This window comes from Diadema antillarum, unplaced genomic scaffold, assembly GCF_040938485.1.
Source record: "Diadema antillarum isolate AM-2024a unplaced genomic scaffold, OU_Dant_1.0 scf00000151, whole genome shotgun sequence".
In the NCBI taxonomy this organism is placed as follows: Eukaryota; Metazoa; Echinodermata; class Echinoidea; order Diadematoida; family Diadematidae; genus Diadema; species Diadema antillarum.
In genome coordinates this window covers 1,295,217-1,310,820 of record NW_027271040.1, presented here as the reverse complement: position 1 = coordinate 1,310,820, position 15,604 = coordinate 1,295,217, and the positions used below count along the sequence as shown (strand labels likewise).

The 15,604-nt window shown below is 38.7% G+C and overlaps 1 protein-coding gene across 1 annotated transcript; it reads left to right on the top strand.

Moving 5' to 3' along the window:
• The first annotated feature begins 5,255 nt into the window (after positions 1-5,255).
• Positions 5,256-8,190, top strand: LOC139721827 (galanin receptor type 1-like). The gene is made up of 3 exons (XM_071633146.1): positions 5,256-5,681; positions 6,806-6,941; positions 7,625-8,190. The coding sequence occupies exons 1-3, from the start codon at positions 5,256-5,258 to the stop codon at positions 8,188-8,190; spliced, it is 1,128 nt and encodes a 375-aa protein (XP_071489247.1).
• The last annotated feature ends 7,414 nt before the right edge of the window (positions 8,191-15,604 follow it).

Sequence of the window (15,604 nt, the reverse complement as noted above, 5' to 3'; positions counted from 1 at the left end):
GAGCGAAGAGAGCGAGCTTGAAAATTGTACATTTGACAGTCCAAAAACTCCCGTTCTTAGCCATATTTTTTCGCTTTGGAAATTAAGGGAGGGGGCGCACCGGGCGGAACGGCTGGCAATTACTGGCAGCTACATCAGGTGAATTGCATAACGATTAAATGCGAGCGAGCTTGAAAATTTTACATTTTACAGTCCAAAAACTGCCGTTCTTAGCCATGTTTTTTCGCTTTGGAAATTAACGGGGGTGGAGCACATGTTACCGGGCGCAACTGCTGGCAATTACTGGCAGCGAAATCAGGTGAATTGCATAACGATTCAATGCGAGCGAGCGAAGACAGCGAGCTTGAAAATTTTGACATTTTACAGTAGAAAAACTGCCGTTTGTAACCATATTTTTTCGCTTTAGAAATTAAGGGGGGGGGTGGCGTGCGCCGGGCGCAACTGCAGACAATTACTGGCAGTAACATCAGGGGAATTGCATAAAGATTAAATGCGAGCAAGCGAAGAGAGCGAGCTTGAAAATTTTACATTTTACAGTCCCAAAACTGCCGTTCTTAGCCATATTTTTTCGCTTTGAAAATAAAGGGAGGGGGCGCACCGGGCGGAACTGCTGGCAATTACTGGCAGCAACATCAGGTGAATTGCATAACGATTAAATGCAAGCGAGCTTGAAAATGTTACATTTTACAGTCCAAAAACTGCCGTTCTTAGCCATATTTTTTCGCTTTGGAAATTGAGGGGGGGTGGAGCGCATGCCACCGGGCGCAACTGCTGGCAATTACTGGCAGCAACATCAGGTGATTTGCATAACGATTCAATGCGAGCGAGCGAAGAGAGCGAGCTTGAAAATTTTGACATTTTACTGTAGAAAAACTGCCGTTTGTAGCTATATTTTTTCGCTTTGGAAATTAAGGGGGGGGGGCGCACCGGGCGCAACTGCAGACAGTACTGGCAGTAACATCAGGGGAATTGCATAAAGATTAAATGCGAGCGAGCTTGAAAATTTTGACATTTTACAGTCCCAAAACTGCCGTTTGATGCTATATCTTTTTTTTGCTTTCGAAATTGAGGGGGCGCACCGGGCGCAACTGCTGGCAATTACTGGCAGCAATATTAGGAGAATCTAAATGCGAGCCAGCGGAGCGAGAGAGCTTGAAAATTGTGACATTTTACAGTCTCAAAACTGCCGTTTGTAGCTATATATAAAATCAGTGCTGCCAGAACCAGGGGTGCGAATTGCCTTTGCCTACGATATATTTTTTTTTTGTCCCCGATGCAAAAAAATAACAACAACAACAATAGATAACAAAAAATAATAATCATTTAGTGTCCGGCGTTGAGGTCGCTCACAGACTGAAGTTTTTTTGTTTTTTGTTTTTTGTTTTGTCTGAAGGGGGGTGCGTTCGCACCCAACGCACCCCCCCCCCCCCCCCCTGGTGACGCCCATGAGTTTGTACATTATGAAAATGATGAGTCAAAGGTGCACATTCGGTTAGTTTGGATCACGTAAGCCATTGCAAGGAAATAATTTACGGACTGAAAACATTATCAACACGGATACAAGGTGGCGCTGTAGGGGTGCTGTGGCATATAGTGGATAAGACTCCCGACTCCCGATCGGAGGACCCGAGTTCGAATCCCGCCCAGTGTTTTACGTCCTTGGACGAGATGTTTTTACCCGCTGTGTCCCTCTCGGTCCAGTGTGATGAAAGGGTACCTGGCAACGCTACGGGAATAATAATGACAGGGCCCTCTGGTAGAGCAGTGGCAATACTAAAGAGGCTACCCTGAGTAAATAAGATCTTGTTATTATCATTATTATCATTATCATTATCATTATTATTATTATTATTATTATTATTATCATTATTACTATCATTACTACTACAACTATCATTATCACTAATATATATATATATATATATATATATATATATATATATATATATATATATATATATGATATGCATGCTTGTTTAGCACCATTGTAATGTGCATGTGTATAAGACAATCAAATAATATTTAATGATTGTATATGATGATATTGAGATTGGGACATAGACTCTGTTTGATGTCACTGGGCTTGGAATTCCAAATCATTACAATTCTGATAGTTTTGACAATGAATGATTTCCAAAATTACTCGTGACTTTTTTGCGTTCATGCTCTTGATATCGTCATACTTATTTCTCCTCTTAATGTTTTGATACTCTTTGTTTAAGGATTGCACAACAATTCTCATAGGTATATGCGGCAATATCAGAATGGTGAAGTTCCCCAAAGAGAAGGCATTGGGCAATGGAAGTATTATTAAGCAGTCTGGACTTCCAAAGTGGACGAAGATAGACGGACATTTCCATCGGTCTATGGAAGTGACCATTGCCGATTGTCCCAGACCGGATCAATGGCATCATCAAACCTTGGGACTGCATTTGGGGAATCCCGTAGTATCTCTTTTCATGGAAAGGTCGTGCATATTGATTTCACAACATACATGTACCAGCAACAGTTGAGTGCGAATACCCAATCTACACGCATACCGTTGAGTTCAAGCCCTCGTTAGGTTGGCGTGTATACGTCGAAAATATCATCCAATCAAAATCATGACAGTTCTTCGAACAATGGGGTGGCTTGCAAATTAAAACAAGATAGTTGTGTATATTAGCGGTATAATTGGATGAAATAAGTTGATGTTATACGGTAGCATAATTATCTTGACAGCTCTTGTATGTAGGCCTAGCTGTGCTTTGCGGTTACGCGCAGATTGGGTAGGGTTTCCAGGGACCGTTCTTTCCCCTGCTGAACCTGAAACCCACTCCCACGGACCCTTCCCTCCACTCTAAATACCCCTGAAAATATCAGGGTTCAATGAATAGATGGCAGTTTCCTTGTATTCATTTATTTAGAAAAGGGATTTTTATTGGTGTGTTTTATTCATTTTGCAATATCTTCTTAATTGCCAGCCCTACCCCTTGCCCTGAGTTATGTATTTATTGAATTTTCATTTTTATCTGGTCAGTAAAGATGGTATCATTATTGAATCATCCAATGCCACTACAAGTTCATGTTATCTATGAAAGGTCACAATTATATGCTTTTTAGATAAACATGTACTTGCACCATTCAGTTATCAAATGATCTAGCTGCTGTACATAGACAAATTTTGGGTGAATTTGTTATTGTTTATGAGTGATCCACATCTTAAAGGATCTGCTTCTTTGTCAGGTGTCTGCTGATCACTCTTTCCCGTCACTATTTTTGTCATTCTGGCAAAGTATGAATTATGTCTTTCATTATATTACAGTCATATACAGTGTGTTACACTATATGACTTGTACTTCCAGGGAATTCATTATGTACAGCCTGAATAATGTATATTTTGGATGGACATGAAGTACAATGCTTTATTTTTTTTTTAGTTTTCCTTTATGAATCAGGACCATTTCGAAAACAGTGACTTGCTAAAAGTATTTTGTAGAAATAACAGAGTTCGTGGAGACCATAAAAATTATTTGTCGGACGATCTAACGAACCTCACTTGTCTTTACTTCGCACCATTATCTAGAATACTTTTGTTCATAAGCAGATTCAGGTTTTTGGAATCAATTTTGTGATCATCTAAAAACAAAAGAAAAGAAACAGAATTAAATCCTGCTATTAAGAGTAGAGAAACCTTGATTTACATTATACTGTTTGAATTATGTTGTTTTTAATTTAAACTCAGCTTATTTTATGATTTGCATTTGATGCAATAACTGTGCCCATCCAGATGCCAGTGATATTGTAATTTCTTTGCATGAAATGCAGGACCCTACTTTCCCCCCTATTGTATAGCCCTTCGTTTTATCTCTTCCTGCCTTTTAAATCCCAGTGTCTCTTGCTGTTTGTTTTGTCCACGTCTTTGTTTCCCCGAGCGTGTGTTTCCGTGTGCTTCCGTTTCTTTATTTTTCTTCTAGTGTAAGTTAAAATATGGATTGTAACACATCTCTAAAAGGTTGTCTTTTAGACGGGCCTCTCTTTTTAGATATACAAAAAATTCGAACAAATGATTTCACAACAAAAAAAAAAAACAAGGAAAGGACTGGCTCATTTTCATTCTTTTAATTCACAATTAAATGTATGTCTAAATATTTGTATCGATTTGTTGTAAATGTTATGCCTGAAAGAATCTGTGGTATTGAAAACAAGGTTTAAATTGAATTGAATTGAATTAAATTGAATTGAATTGAATTGAATTGAGTTGAATTGAATTGAATTGAATTGAATTGAATTGATCTGTACTTTAAAATTAGAAAAAAAAATGGAACTGTAAAGATCTGCCACGTCATGATAGGGAGAGGAATTAGCGTTCACTTGATTTTTTTCTCACTGTATTCTTATAATTGTTTTACATTAATTTATTTTGCTGCACCTGTTCATATTTATGTAAAACGTTATGTTCAAAGATTGACTGTGATGAGACAATTGTTGTACAGTATAGCCATTTATCTATGCATTCACCAATGTATATAAATATTTACTCAGCAAATGTATTTATGTATTTATGTATTTACTCGTCTCCTCTTTAATTCTTAAATTTATTTGCGTATTCAAATATCTTTCGCTTCCAGTTAATTGCCCGAAACTTTTTGTGGGCTTGTACGTTGTGTTTATGGCGATGATTCCCATAGACAATAAACATTGGGCTATCGATCCTTACTATTTTAGTCCGATAGACCAATGTCCAAGTTCAGGCGCCTGGGATGTCGGGGATCATATTCAAATATCAATGGAGAAATGTAGATGATTTGCATTTCTGGTAATGCACTACAACCATCGTGATGGTATTTTCTAGCCAAGTACTAAAATCTTCGTTGGAGGTATTGTCAACCAAGAGATGGACTAATTTCCTTTTTGCATTCGAGGAACCCACAAAAACACGAGCAAGGATTGATGTCATATCAAGCTGCTTGTCTAAACGAGATGGCACGAAAGTACCCGCAAATTGTACCCGTCAAATACCTTCACGAGAAACAGTTTTACGATCGATTACCAGTACGGCATATTTAGCATCAGCTATCTTTTCTTTGATGGATCATAATATTGATGATGGTTTAAAAGTCGTTCTCGCCTCTATATCCGGGACAGATGTCAACTGATTTTACCTGACTACGGAAGTCTCTTTTGACCGAAGGGAGAAAAGACGGCTCAATGTGTGGTACTCTTTTGTGTTCTCATTTTCAATCATTACTGTGAAATTGTAAACCTTGTTGAACATGAGCAAAGAAGAGAAAATCGCTTTTGAACTGGTGTCCTGTTTTGTCCACAGTCGGAATACCACGGCACACCACGATGAAGGTTGGTCGTGGGAGGTTAATGAATCGGCTTTGACAGACGCTCGTGATGGCCATGATCGTAGTCAATCCGCAAGTCATATCTTTTTCGTCATCCTCTCCGCCTTCTTGACCATCGTCATCGTCACCGGCTTCGTCGGTAACATTCTCATTCTGGTCATCGTCTCGGCGCTGAGGAAACAACGGACGATCTCGAGTTGCTACGTGGCCAGTCTGGCCTTCGCTGACGTCGTATTCCTGTCGACCTGCGGATCGCTGCACATTGCATCCGTGATCGTACCTGCCCTCTACCTCGATCAATTTCCATTTCCATGGAAAGTGTTTCGAGCGTTTAGATATCTGCATCTGGTAGGTTCTGATTATTATCATCACCATTCTTGTTTGAGTATGGCTGCTATATCAGTAGATCACTATCGCAATAAAGATAGTAATAACGATTATAACAATATTTTAATAACAGTGAAAGCATGATAATTCTCATACCCATTTGTTGTCCTTACCATAACTGCATCTTTCTGATATTAGCTATCCATTTTCTTCAATAATTCTTTCAATACTTTCAATGTTTGCCATTTGGATGGATGTCTCTGTGATATCATGGTCTCCGTCACTTCCGTTATTTTCATCTGTGAAAACTCTCTATGATCATCTTATCTGAATCGGAAGCAAAGGGAAATGTAGTGGGAATATATAACAGAGAGGGAAAAACGGTTTATATTACTTCAAACTGGTGGCGCATCTGCAGTATGAATTTTCATCGATTATAATCACTGTTAAACAGCTTTATTCAGTCCCCCCCACACACACACACAAAAAAAAACATGCAGTCTTTTAATTGCTGAATATGAAATCCAATTTTCGTTTTGTGTCTTTTTATCGTAAAAATTTTTCGTCTGTCAAATGCATGCCCCTCCCCAATAATTGTCATAGCTTATTTTAGGTTTTCAACTCGCCGAATACGTAGCTTCAATGACAAATATCTGCACAATGCATACCAATTCATAAGAAACGTTCTGAACCCAGCTTTTAGCATCTATATATCAGAGTTGGTTGCCATCAAATTGCCACACACGCATACACACGCACATACGCACACAAAGTCTCGGAACTTGCAGATTTCGTCATGATAGATACATGATAAACCTCCCACACCCCTTTTTGCACTCATTTAGTGCAAGATCTGTAATAACACTTTATCACGAAGTCACATTCAAAATTCAGGGGAACAATAGATCGTGTGGTTGTGATTGAGATAACGCTTTTGTTTAAAGTTTTGGAGCCCCAATTTTGTATGCTCTTCGGTAGCTTCTTAGAATGTACTCTTGCAGCAATTACCAAAGGCAGTAAGAAAAATATCTCCGTCGCTAAATAATTTATTCCGAATAAGTATCGGTTTTTGTCATCGATCATTGCATTGTCCTTCCGTTTCCCGATCAAGAATTGATACCTTCCCCTCTCTTGTCTTTGAACAGGTTTCAATGGGTGTGACATGTGGAATGTTGGTGGCTCTTACTATCGATCGATACTTGGCAATCGTTCATCCGCTGACTTCGAGGAGTTATCGGAGAAAACGAAACGCCGTCATTACGAGCGTCACAATATGGGCAGGTAATACAAAGTCTAACATTGCGTTCACTGTAGTAAAATGGACAAGGTTATCAATTCAAGATCCAGGGTCCACCGATACCCCACCCCCCCCCCCCACATCCTGCTGTGCCTACTTTTCTAAAGCATGATGTTTGCCTCACTTCTCAGATTTGGCTCAGTTGGTAGCGCCTCTGCTTTCAGATCCAAAGCACCCGGGTTCGATTCCCGAGTCTATCTGAGCATTGTTTTGTGTATATAATCATACCGTCCCCTCTAGAAAGAGGCAAAACACTCTGTCCCTCGGATAAGACATAAAATGGAGATTCCCTGTGAGAAAGTCACAACTCATAACATAATACCATTCCGTTCCATTCATTCATCGCAAGAGCAGGTTGCACTTAGGCCGAGAAAGTGGCCCTTCCTCAAATTCAACTTGACCCCATGGAAGACCAGCAAGTGCAGCTGAATATGAGTTATGTATTCATCTTCTCGGATGGAAATGAAACTAACAAATAAACAAACAGACAAACACTGGCATTGCCTGGCGTAGATGGGTTTCTGCCAGTGCAGCATATAATTTTGGCCAGGGCACTCTGGGAGATCAAAAATTTTCAAGTATATTTGCACTAGCCTGACTCAAAGTTACGTGTTTTTCTAAAATATATGTATTTATGTTCCTCCTTTTGCCTTTAAAATATTCACAGGTTCCATTGCTTTCGCCAGTGTCATCTTCAGCTTCGAGGAATATTTTAAGCCGGTAATCCTTTACGCCGTCATCGTGGTTACCGAGTACCTCCTCCCCCTCCTTGTCATCGCAGGCTGTGATACGGTCATCGTATGCACGATGTGGCGATCGCCACTCAACTTAGCGACCATCAGTGGGTCAGTTCATCATCGCGGCCAGAAAAACCAGAGAATGGGGCTCCTACGAATGGTCATCACCACCGTCGTCGTCTTCGCCTTCTGTGCCGGGGTCCACCACGCCATCGAGATGTACCTGGAAGCCGTGGACGAGGTGTCGTCGTGCCAGGGCCTACTCCTCGACCTGACCTCGAACATGTTGCTCTTCGTGAATAGCGCCCTCAACCCTTTCATCTACGGCGCCACCAACGCGGCGTATGCCAACAAGCTGAAGGGTTACCTGCAGGTCTGCCGTTTTCCGTCTCTTTGGACGAAGATCCGGGAGATTCTGGCATACCGCCGAGTTTCAGTGGTGACGTCACTAGAGCCAGACACGAGATCAATAGAACTTTCGAGCATTGATGTTTGAAATACATCGAACCAGGTGAATGATGTGTTCCTCTAGGCTGTGATTCGGTGTCCTGAATTGTTTTGTTGTTGAATTCCGTCCAGGGCGTAGGAAAAGACTGCTGTAAACTAAAAGCATCACAAGGTGACGATCTTATCTGACTATCTTCTACGTTCATGATTGTTTATGGGACTCTTGTTTGTCAACCAGTTAGAACATGAGAAAAAGATCTACTGCCCTCTGACATCATGTCCTAGTCAAGTTGTGCATGCCACCACCCTGACAACATTCAGAGAAGCTGCTCTCCCCTGTATTACAACCTCGAAGCCTTCTTCTGGATCCCTCATCCTTTAATGAAGGATGCGTTCAGATTTTACTCGCACAGCGCACACTTTTATTGTAAATAGAGATCATCACCGTGGCACCTCCCAATGGCACACACGTGTAGTTCATACCAGTATAGCTTCTTGGAGCAGCGAGAGGGATTACAGTATTAAGTATCAAGTATCCCTTATCATGTCTGAAGACAGAGATATTATGATTGCGATCGTCCCCACCATGACTTAGGGATGGTATAGTTTTGGTTAAGATCGGGATTCAGCATTGACTTTTTTTACGAGATAATAAACAACCACGTATGAAATATCAAAGAGCGTGGAAGTCTAAGAGAAATATAAAATTGAAATGACCGAGATATCCAAAAACAAAATAAAGCAATGTAATCCTTATAAAAGGCGGATCTTACTAAAGGATCGCTTTAATTGGGATTTCTCATTATTTAAACGCAATTTTCATTAATATGATCTTTTGATTCCTCAGAGAACTGTAAACTTTTTCATATTTCATAATATGTTTATTTTTCATTGACCTACAATAAAAATGGAAATCTGAAGTCCGATTTCAATAAAAAATATATCATCCTTATAAAGGAACTTATACTTCCATTGCTGAAAGACATCGCAGACACATCTACTATTTAGGGCACGAACTTGTGCGTTCCGTCTGGAAAAATTTGCTTCATATCCACTCTGTCATCCATTATGATTTCCATGAAATGTAAACTTGCCTCTTGCACTTTAGTAGTCGAATGTTAACAGAACTTTTCTAATGGTCTAATAACAAGTATCGTTGGCAATCTGGTATGTTTTGTAGCAGACATGACGATTGTATCTACTTTGTAAATTCTGTCTTTGCTCGCTAAGGAAACCTGACCATGCAAAATCATCAAACACGGAGAAAGATAACAGGCAGATTAGCAAATGCCTCGATGTAACATTTGGAATCATAGTGTGTCAGTATCACAACGCAGATGGCAGATGTAAACACACACTCATACAAGCACACACATATCCCAATGCCCACATTCATACAGTCACTATCAAACACATACCATAGAACACAAACACACACTCTTATAGTATTACGTCACCCCACACCAAAAAAAAAAAAAAGGTAGATAGCATTTAATCAGAACAGAGTGCTCTTGTTGAAACGATCTTCCCTTATATGTCACTGCCAGTTTAAGACTCGCCAAATAATGTGGGTCAACCCAAGATGCACGTTTTAAATGAAAATCTTGAATGAATAAACGCTCTGTATCACATGCAAGAGAATTGTTCCTAAATGTGTCGTTTGTTTGTGCTGTGTTCAGGTGTGTGTGTGTGCAGGAGGGAGAAGTGAGGACAATACATACACTCGTCAGTGCTCGTTATGATATTTCCGATGTTTCTTAACCTATATTTTCGTTCAATTTGCACGCACAAGCGATATATATATATATATATATATATATATATATATATATATATATATATACATATATATATATATATAAACAAGAGCGAAAACTTTGAGCACAGAAAATCATCGGGGTTTTCATCGGGATTCGAACCCGAGACCTATATATATATATATATATATATATATATATATATATACATATATATATATATATATATATATATATACATATACATATATATATATATATATATATATATATATATATATATATATATATATATGTATAATATACACACACGTACCACAATCCACAATGAATCATGCGGTGTACAAGGTGCATTGACTGACGTTTCCTATAGCCCTTTTTCAAGGGCTCTGATGTGTCCAATCCAACAGCGCCCTCTTACGGTCAGCAGAGATGGGGTGACAGTAAACTTTGTTGGTTTAATTTCAGCCTCTATTCAGTAGATTTAAGGTAAAAAATGGCGACCGCTTTTCAATTCAGTTCATTTAAATTGATTTTTTTCCCTTATGCCATTCAACCGAAGAGTCTATTGGTATACACGCGTTTATGATATTTGAAAGACAAGAAACGCAAGTACCGAAAACAAACTTCGCTTGACACATTCATGCTCCTTAGGGTTGACTGAAATTGGGAGAAAAGATGATAAGGCATAAAAAGAACACAAAGAAAGAATGCAAAACACATTCTGTTTCATGTGTCTCATCCTCATTTCAACAATGTAGGTAAGAATATGCTTTCAGAATTATGCTCTTTCAGGAGTAGATGGACAAGTAGAGATTTCCTTTACCCTAAAACCTTTGTGTCCCCTTTCATCATTACCATGTGAAATAGACAATCAAGTAACTTAATCTCTTTACCGATAGGATTATGGTGACCATTGTTATTCAATATCTCATATATTTTTCAGGTTTTTAAGACATTAAACCACTCACAGACTCATCGTGAACCCAATTTCAATCTGCACATCTACCGGTTATTGTTACACCGAATGTAAAATTGATTGTTGCACTGTTATTACACCCACGCTGTAGTGGTGTTGAAACATAACTTTGCTGGCTCACTTGTACTACGAAACTCCAATTTACGCTATACTTTTATGAGTGCATATACCGTGTGTGTGTGTGTGTGTGTGTGTGTGTGTGTGTGTGTGTGTGTGTGTGTGTGTGTGTGTGTGTGTGTGTATGTGTGTGTGTGTGTGTGTGTGTGTGTGTTCGATTGTGCACATTATTTTGCTTTTGTATGTCTCATTGTTTTCAAACTGCTATTATTAGAAAAATAAGGAGGATAAAGCACAGGGAGAAAGAAACACATTATCACGGACTAGATCGCTCTTGAAAACAGTCCCAAGAGTAACATGGTCAGAATCGATATGGGAACGAACGGCCGATTGTTGATAGATACAGACCAAGTCTTGATTGAGCGATAGCCTAGTTCTTTCTGTTCTCTTCCTTAAGTCTTTGCAGGAGATCGAAACAGTCTCGACTTCGGCCATGGAAATATCGAACGATCATTAATGTAAAGAATGTCCTTTTTACGACTACCTTTTAGGATGTCATTAAGCCTTGGTTTTCTCATTGATTGGTGGTGGGGGTGGGGTGAAAACCCCCATTGTGAATCGCATTGACTATTCAAGAATAAATAGGTTTGGGGACTATATCTCCCAATAGTTTCTGTTTCTACATTCTCTTGCTTTTGTTATTCTGATTTTTCTTTCAATGGAAAGCATGCAAAGATATTGTATCTATTTCTCCCCCCCCCCCCTCTCTCTCTCTCTCTCTCTTGTGTGTGTGGCTTGTTTGGCAACTAGCTACACGATAAGATAGTGATCTGCTGCCTTAGTGCATATAATGATGTAAAATACGGGTTGAGATCGTTCGGACTATCGCATGTTAAAGGGGCTTGTAATTTCATGGCAATACATATCGCAGGCATATCTACGATTTATGGTACGATGTGATGAAACATATCTTCCCTTTGATTGTACATTTCCTTGACCTTTGGGATCCTTATATGCCGAGGCAAACACTAATCTAACCGAGCTAGTTCTTATGCCCTTACAATATCATAGAAAAGGGAAATTGACATTCTTTTTCTATTTTCTTAGTATACCATAATATGTGATATACTAGTAGCAGAATTGTTGTAGAATTTTCTAAGTTTTCATCTAGATATTGCGACGTGTGAATTGAATTAAAACTTTCACAATTAATATGAAATAGACAGATAATTGCTCTATATTCATCAAACGAAATGTTGTGTTTGGGAAATGATTATAACAATGACATCGATAAGAACAATAAATTGGAATGAGAACAAGAATCAAGATGATAATAATGATAACATAGTTTATCATGATAATGAAAAATAAAATTAATGGTTCTTACACGATCGTTCTGCCAAGATTAGCTTTGTGGGTGTTATTATCATTATTAATATTCCCGAGGGTCCCGACTTTCATGACATCGACAAACACCTATTTGCACCTGAAAACGAAGAATCGTCAAAGAATCGTCACCCTGTCTAAGGACGGATCTGAGCAGGATTTGAACCCAGAGTCTACTCTTTCTAGCATCTCATCGGAAATCTACAGTCCTGTAGGCGATACATTAGTAATATTCTTCTGTACATCTTATACATGATGCCATCTTCTCCCTCTCTATAGGTGCGGTCAGACTGGCAAAAGATCGGGAAGTTTAAGATCGCGAAGTTTGGGCCATTCATACGCGCGCAAGAAAGAGTGCGCCGTCCGATGGCTAGTGATTGTGATGTAACAATGCACATCTGTACATGACAATGGCCTCGCGCTTCGGAGACACCGCCCGCAAACAGATCGAGAAGTAACGAGAGAAGTTTCGCGGGAAGTTTGCGGTCACACTGGCAAAACTTCGAAACTTTGCGATCTTTTGCCAGTCTGACCGCACCTTATATGTGTATCTTTCTTTGATTGTTAGATGTGTGCATTGTTTTTTTATTTTTAAATCACTGTGCTCCATTCAGGTTTTTCATCAGAGATTCGTTTTAATTTGCTCTTTTGTTTTGTTTGTTTTGTTTTGGGAGGAGGTTGGACCTATATACAATAGAAGTATGGCCTCTTAATTGGGTTTCAGCACTGGTCTTTTGTTTGTTTGTTTGTTTGTTTGTTTGTTTGTTTGTTTTTGTCAACTGTAGCTGTCATTGGGCGACATATTGGACAGAATTTACTTCCGAAGCTTACAAGCTTTACCTTTTTATTTTACGCCGAAAACCAACGTTTTGCATTTCATTTGTATTTTTGACTTTTCTGTTTTATTTAATGTGTATTTCATCTGGTAAACAAAACAAAACAAAGTGAAACTAACACTCGACTCAACTTCACTATGTATACGGTACCCATGCACACGATGACACAACTCCCACCTTTGCAAAAGAAAAAAATAATGGAGAAAGATAATTATTTCTTGCGTCATCAATCATTCAATCGAATTAGCACATTAATTATAAGCAAAACGGAACGGAAGCAAACCTGATTTTGCAATCGCTCACACAAATTGTTCATGTCACACTACAACACCGTTACGTCGTTTCGTACTTTCATGGAAATTAATATGAAAAAAAGTGTTAAACACTCAAATTTATTTCGAAACTGCGAAGAATCGAAGAATCACAGCTCTCCCATATTTCCAGATGATAATGTTGCAATTACATTATTTTCTTCATCAATGTATACAAGTCGAATTCAAACTGCGGAAATATATTTTTCGCATGAAATACATCATTCCTGATTTCGCCATCACCATGATAACATATCTAATTTCTAAGAACTTCATATTATGCTGATATTGACGAAAAGAACGAACCTTGAAATTGAACAGATGTTGCACAAGCAATCTTCTCACTGAAGGAAAGTAAACTTATTCAGACTGATTAATTATGAAATTTCAATTCCTCTTCTGGAGCCGGGAATGGTAAAAATGCATAAATAATTCACGGATATCTGGGGGGGGGGGGGAGGGGAAGAATCCCAGTTATTCCCCATATATCTGCAAATAAATCATTCCTTCTAAATGACCATGTAGTGACTAGATTATAATTGAATCTTAAGTAGACTGAACCGACTGAATCGCTGGTGCGAATATTGCCAAAATTCAGAATCGCGAATTCCGAATTCAAAGGAAATTGAAATATCGACATGAAATGAGTGAAGAAAAAAAAACAACGGTTCTTACGTGGTGTTTAGGCATTTCAAAATTCTTTTGTTTGGAAGAATTCTGGAACAATGATGGAACCAATCATTCATCACGTTTATTACCCCACGTCTACTAGTTCATGTCATGTCAAGTATAATTCACATCAATTTCAGTGTTCGATGAAAGTAAGAGATTATCAGAGAAGAAGGTTGAAGATGACTTATGACAGATTTTTTTTATATCAATTAGATCATACAATTCATTTGAACAGAGGGTCATTTTTTTTTAATCTGTCATAGCTCATCTTCATACCTCTGCATCAATAGTCTCTTGCTTTCATTCAACAACATTCTCTTGTTTTCATTTCAACAACAACATTCATTCATCATTCATTTCAACAACATTCTCTTGCTTTCATTCAACAAGCCTTTCCGCCTTAGACTATTAACATAACATTGTCGGAATTTCCAAGCCTAGGTTTGTGTTCCACTTTCATTGTGTCCAACCAAGAATAGCCTGGTGGTAGTGTGGCTCCCCCAAAAAACCGTAGATGACAGATTCGATTCCCTCTCGTCCCCTTTTCTGAACATAGACCAGCAGTTGCGATCTTATAATAACCTCCACCAAGGGAGGAGGTTATGTTTTCGTTACCGTTGGTTTGTGTGTTCGTTTGTTTGTCCGTGTGCAAAATAACTCAAAAAGTAGTTAACGTATTGGGATGAAACTTGCCGGAAAGGTTGAGAATGGCACAAGTAACAAACGATTAACTTTTGGTAGTGATCCAAGAATTTTGGGGGAATTCATGAGGGACTTTTTATATTTTGGCAGGTAGGGTCAATAAACTACGAATATTGTTGACACTTTTTACAGAATCACGGTGTTAGCATGAATTTGCCATAAAATATCCAAATACAAACATTTTCAATTTTCGTGCTAGTATGCCGGCTAACAGTTCCTCCGTTTGGTGGATAACAGATATGTATCGACTGCAAAATACAAAACTTTACGCAAAACCAAACTGTATTGCACAATTGAGGATGGATTGACAAATAAAGTTAATGGTCCTGACTTAACAGGACATTCCAACAGTTAAGACTACCTCGTGGTTTTGCTCATTTCAATCGATACATTTGATCCGAAACGCAATCATATTTTAAGAACATAATCAATATCTTGAGTGCTGAATTTGCTTTGAAAGAATATTTAGCACACACGATTCTACATAATATCATCGTCACAAATAAAAAAGGGTGATGCATTTTGTGAACACTTCCCTGTGTTCTTTTGTAAAAGAGTGACTTATGAACAAAATCACACTAATTTCCTCTCTCAGTTCACGAGAGTGAAACAATGATTGCTCCTGCTATGTAGGGCAAACGTGGAGTTGATTTATAAATGCAGAGCAGTCGTTCCGTTTAACCCGTTTCCCCTTGCGATCACGAAATCCACGAAGACTTTGCAGAAGTTCCAGAAGGTTCCCATGGGATACGAGTTAAATGTC

Bases quoted from the DNA above. Each gene is read 5' to 3' on its own strand.
- LOC139721827 (XM_071633146.1), top strand. From the start codon at position 5,256: ATGAGCAAAGAAGAGAAAATCGCTTTTGAACTGGTGTCCTGTTTTGTC. The intron at 5,682-6,805 runs GTAGGTTCTGAT...GTCTTTGAACAG, and splicing joins CGTTTAGATATCTGCATCTG to GTTTCAATGGGTGTGACATG. The intron at 6,942-7,624 runs GTAATACAAAGT...AAATATTCACAG, and splicing joins GAGCGTCACAATATGGGCAG to GTTCCATTGCTTTCGCCAGT.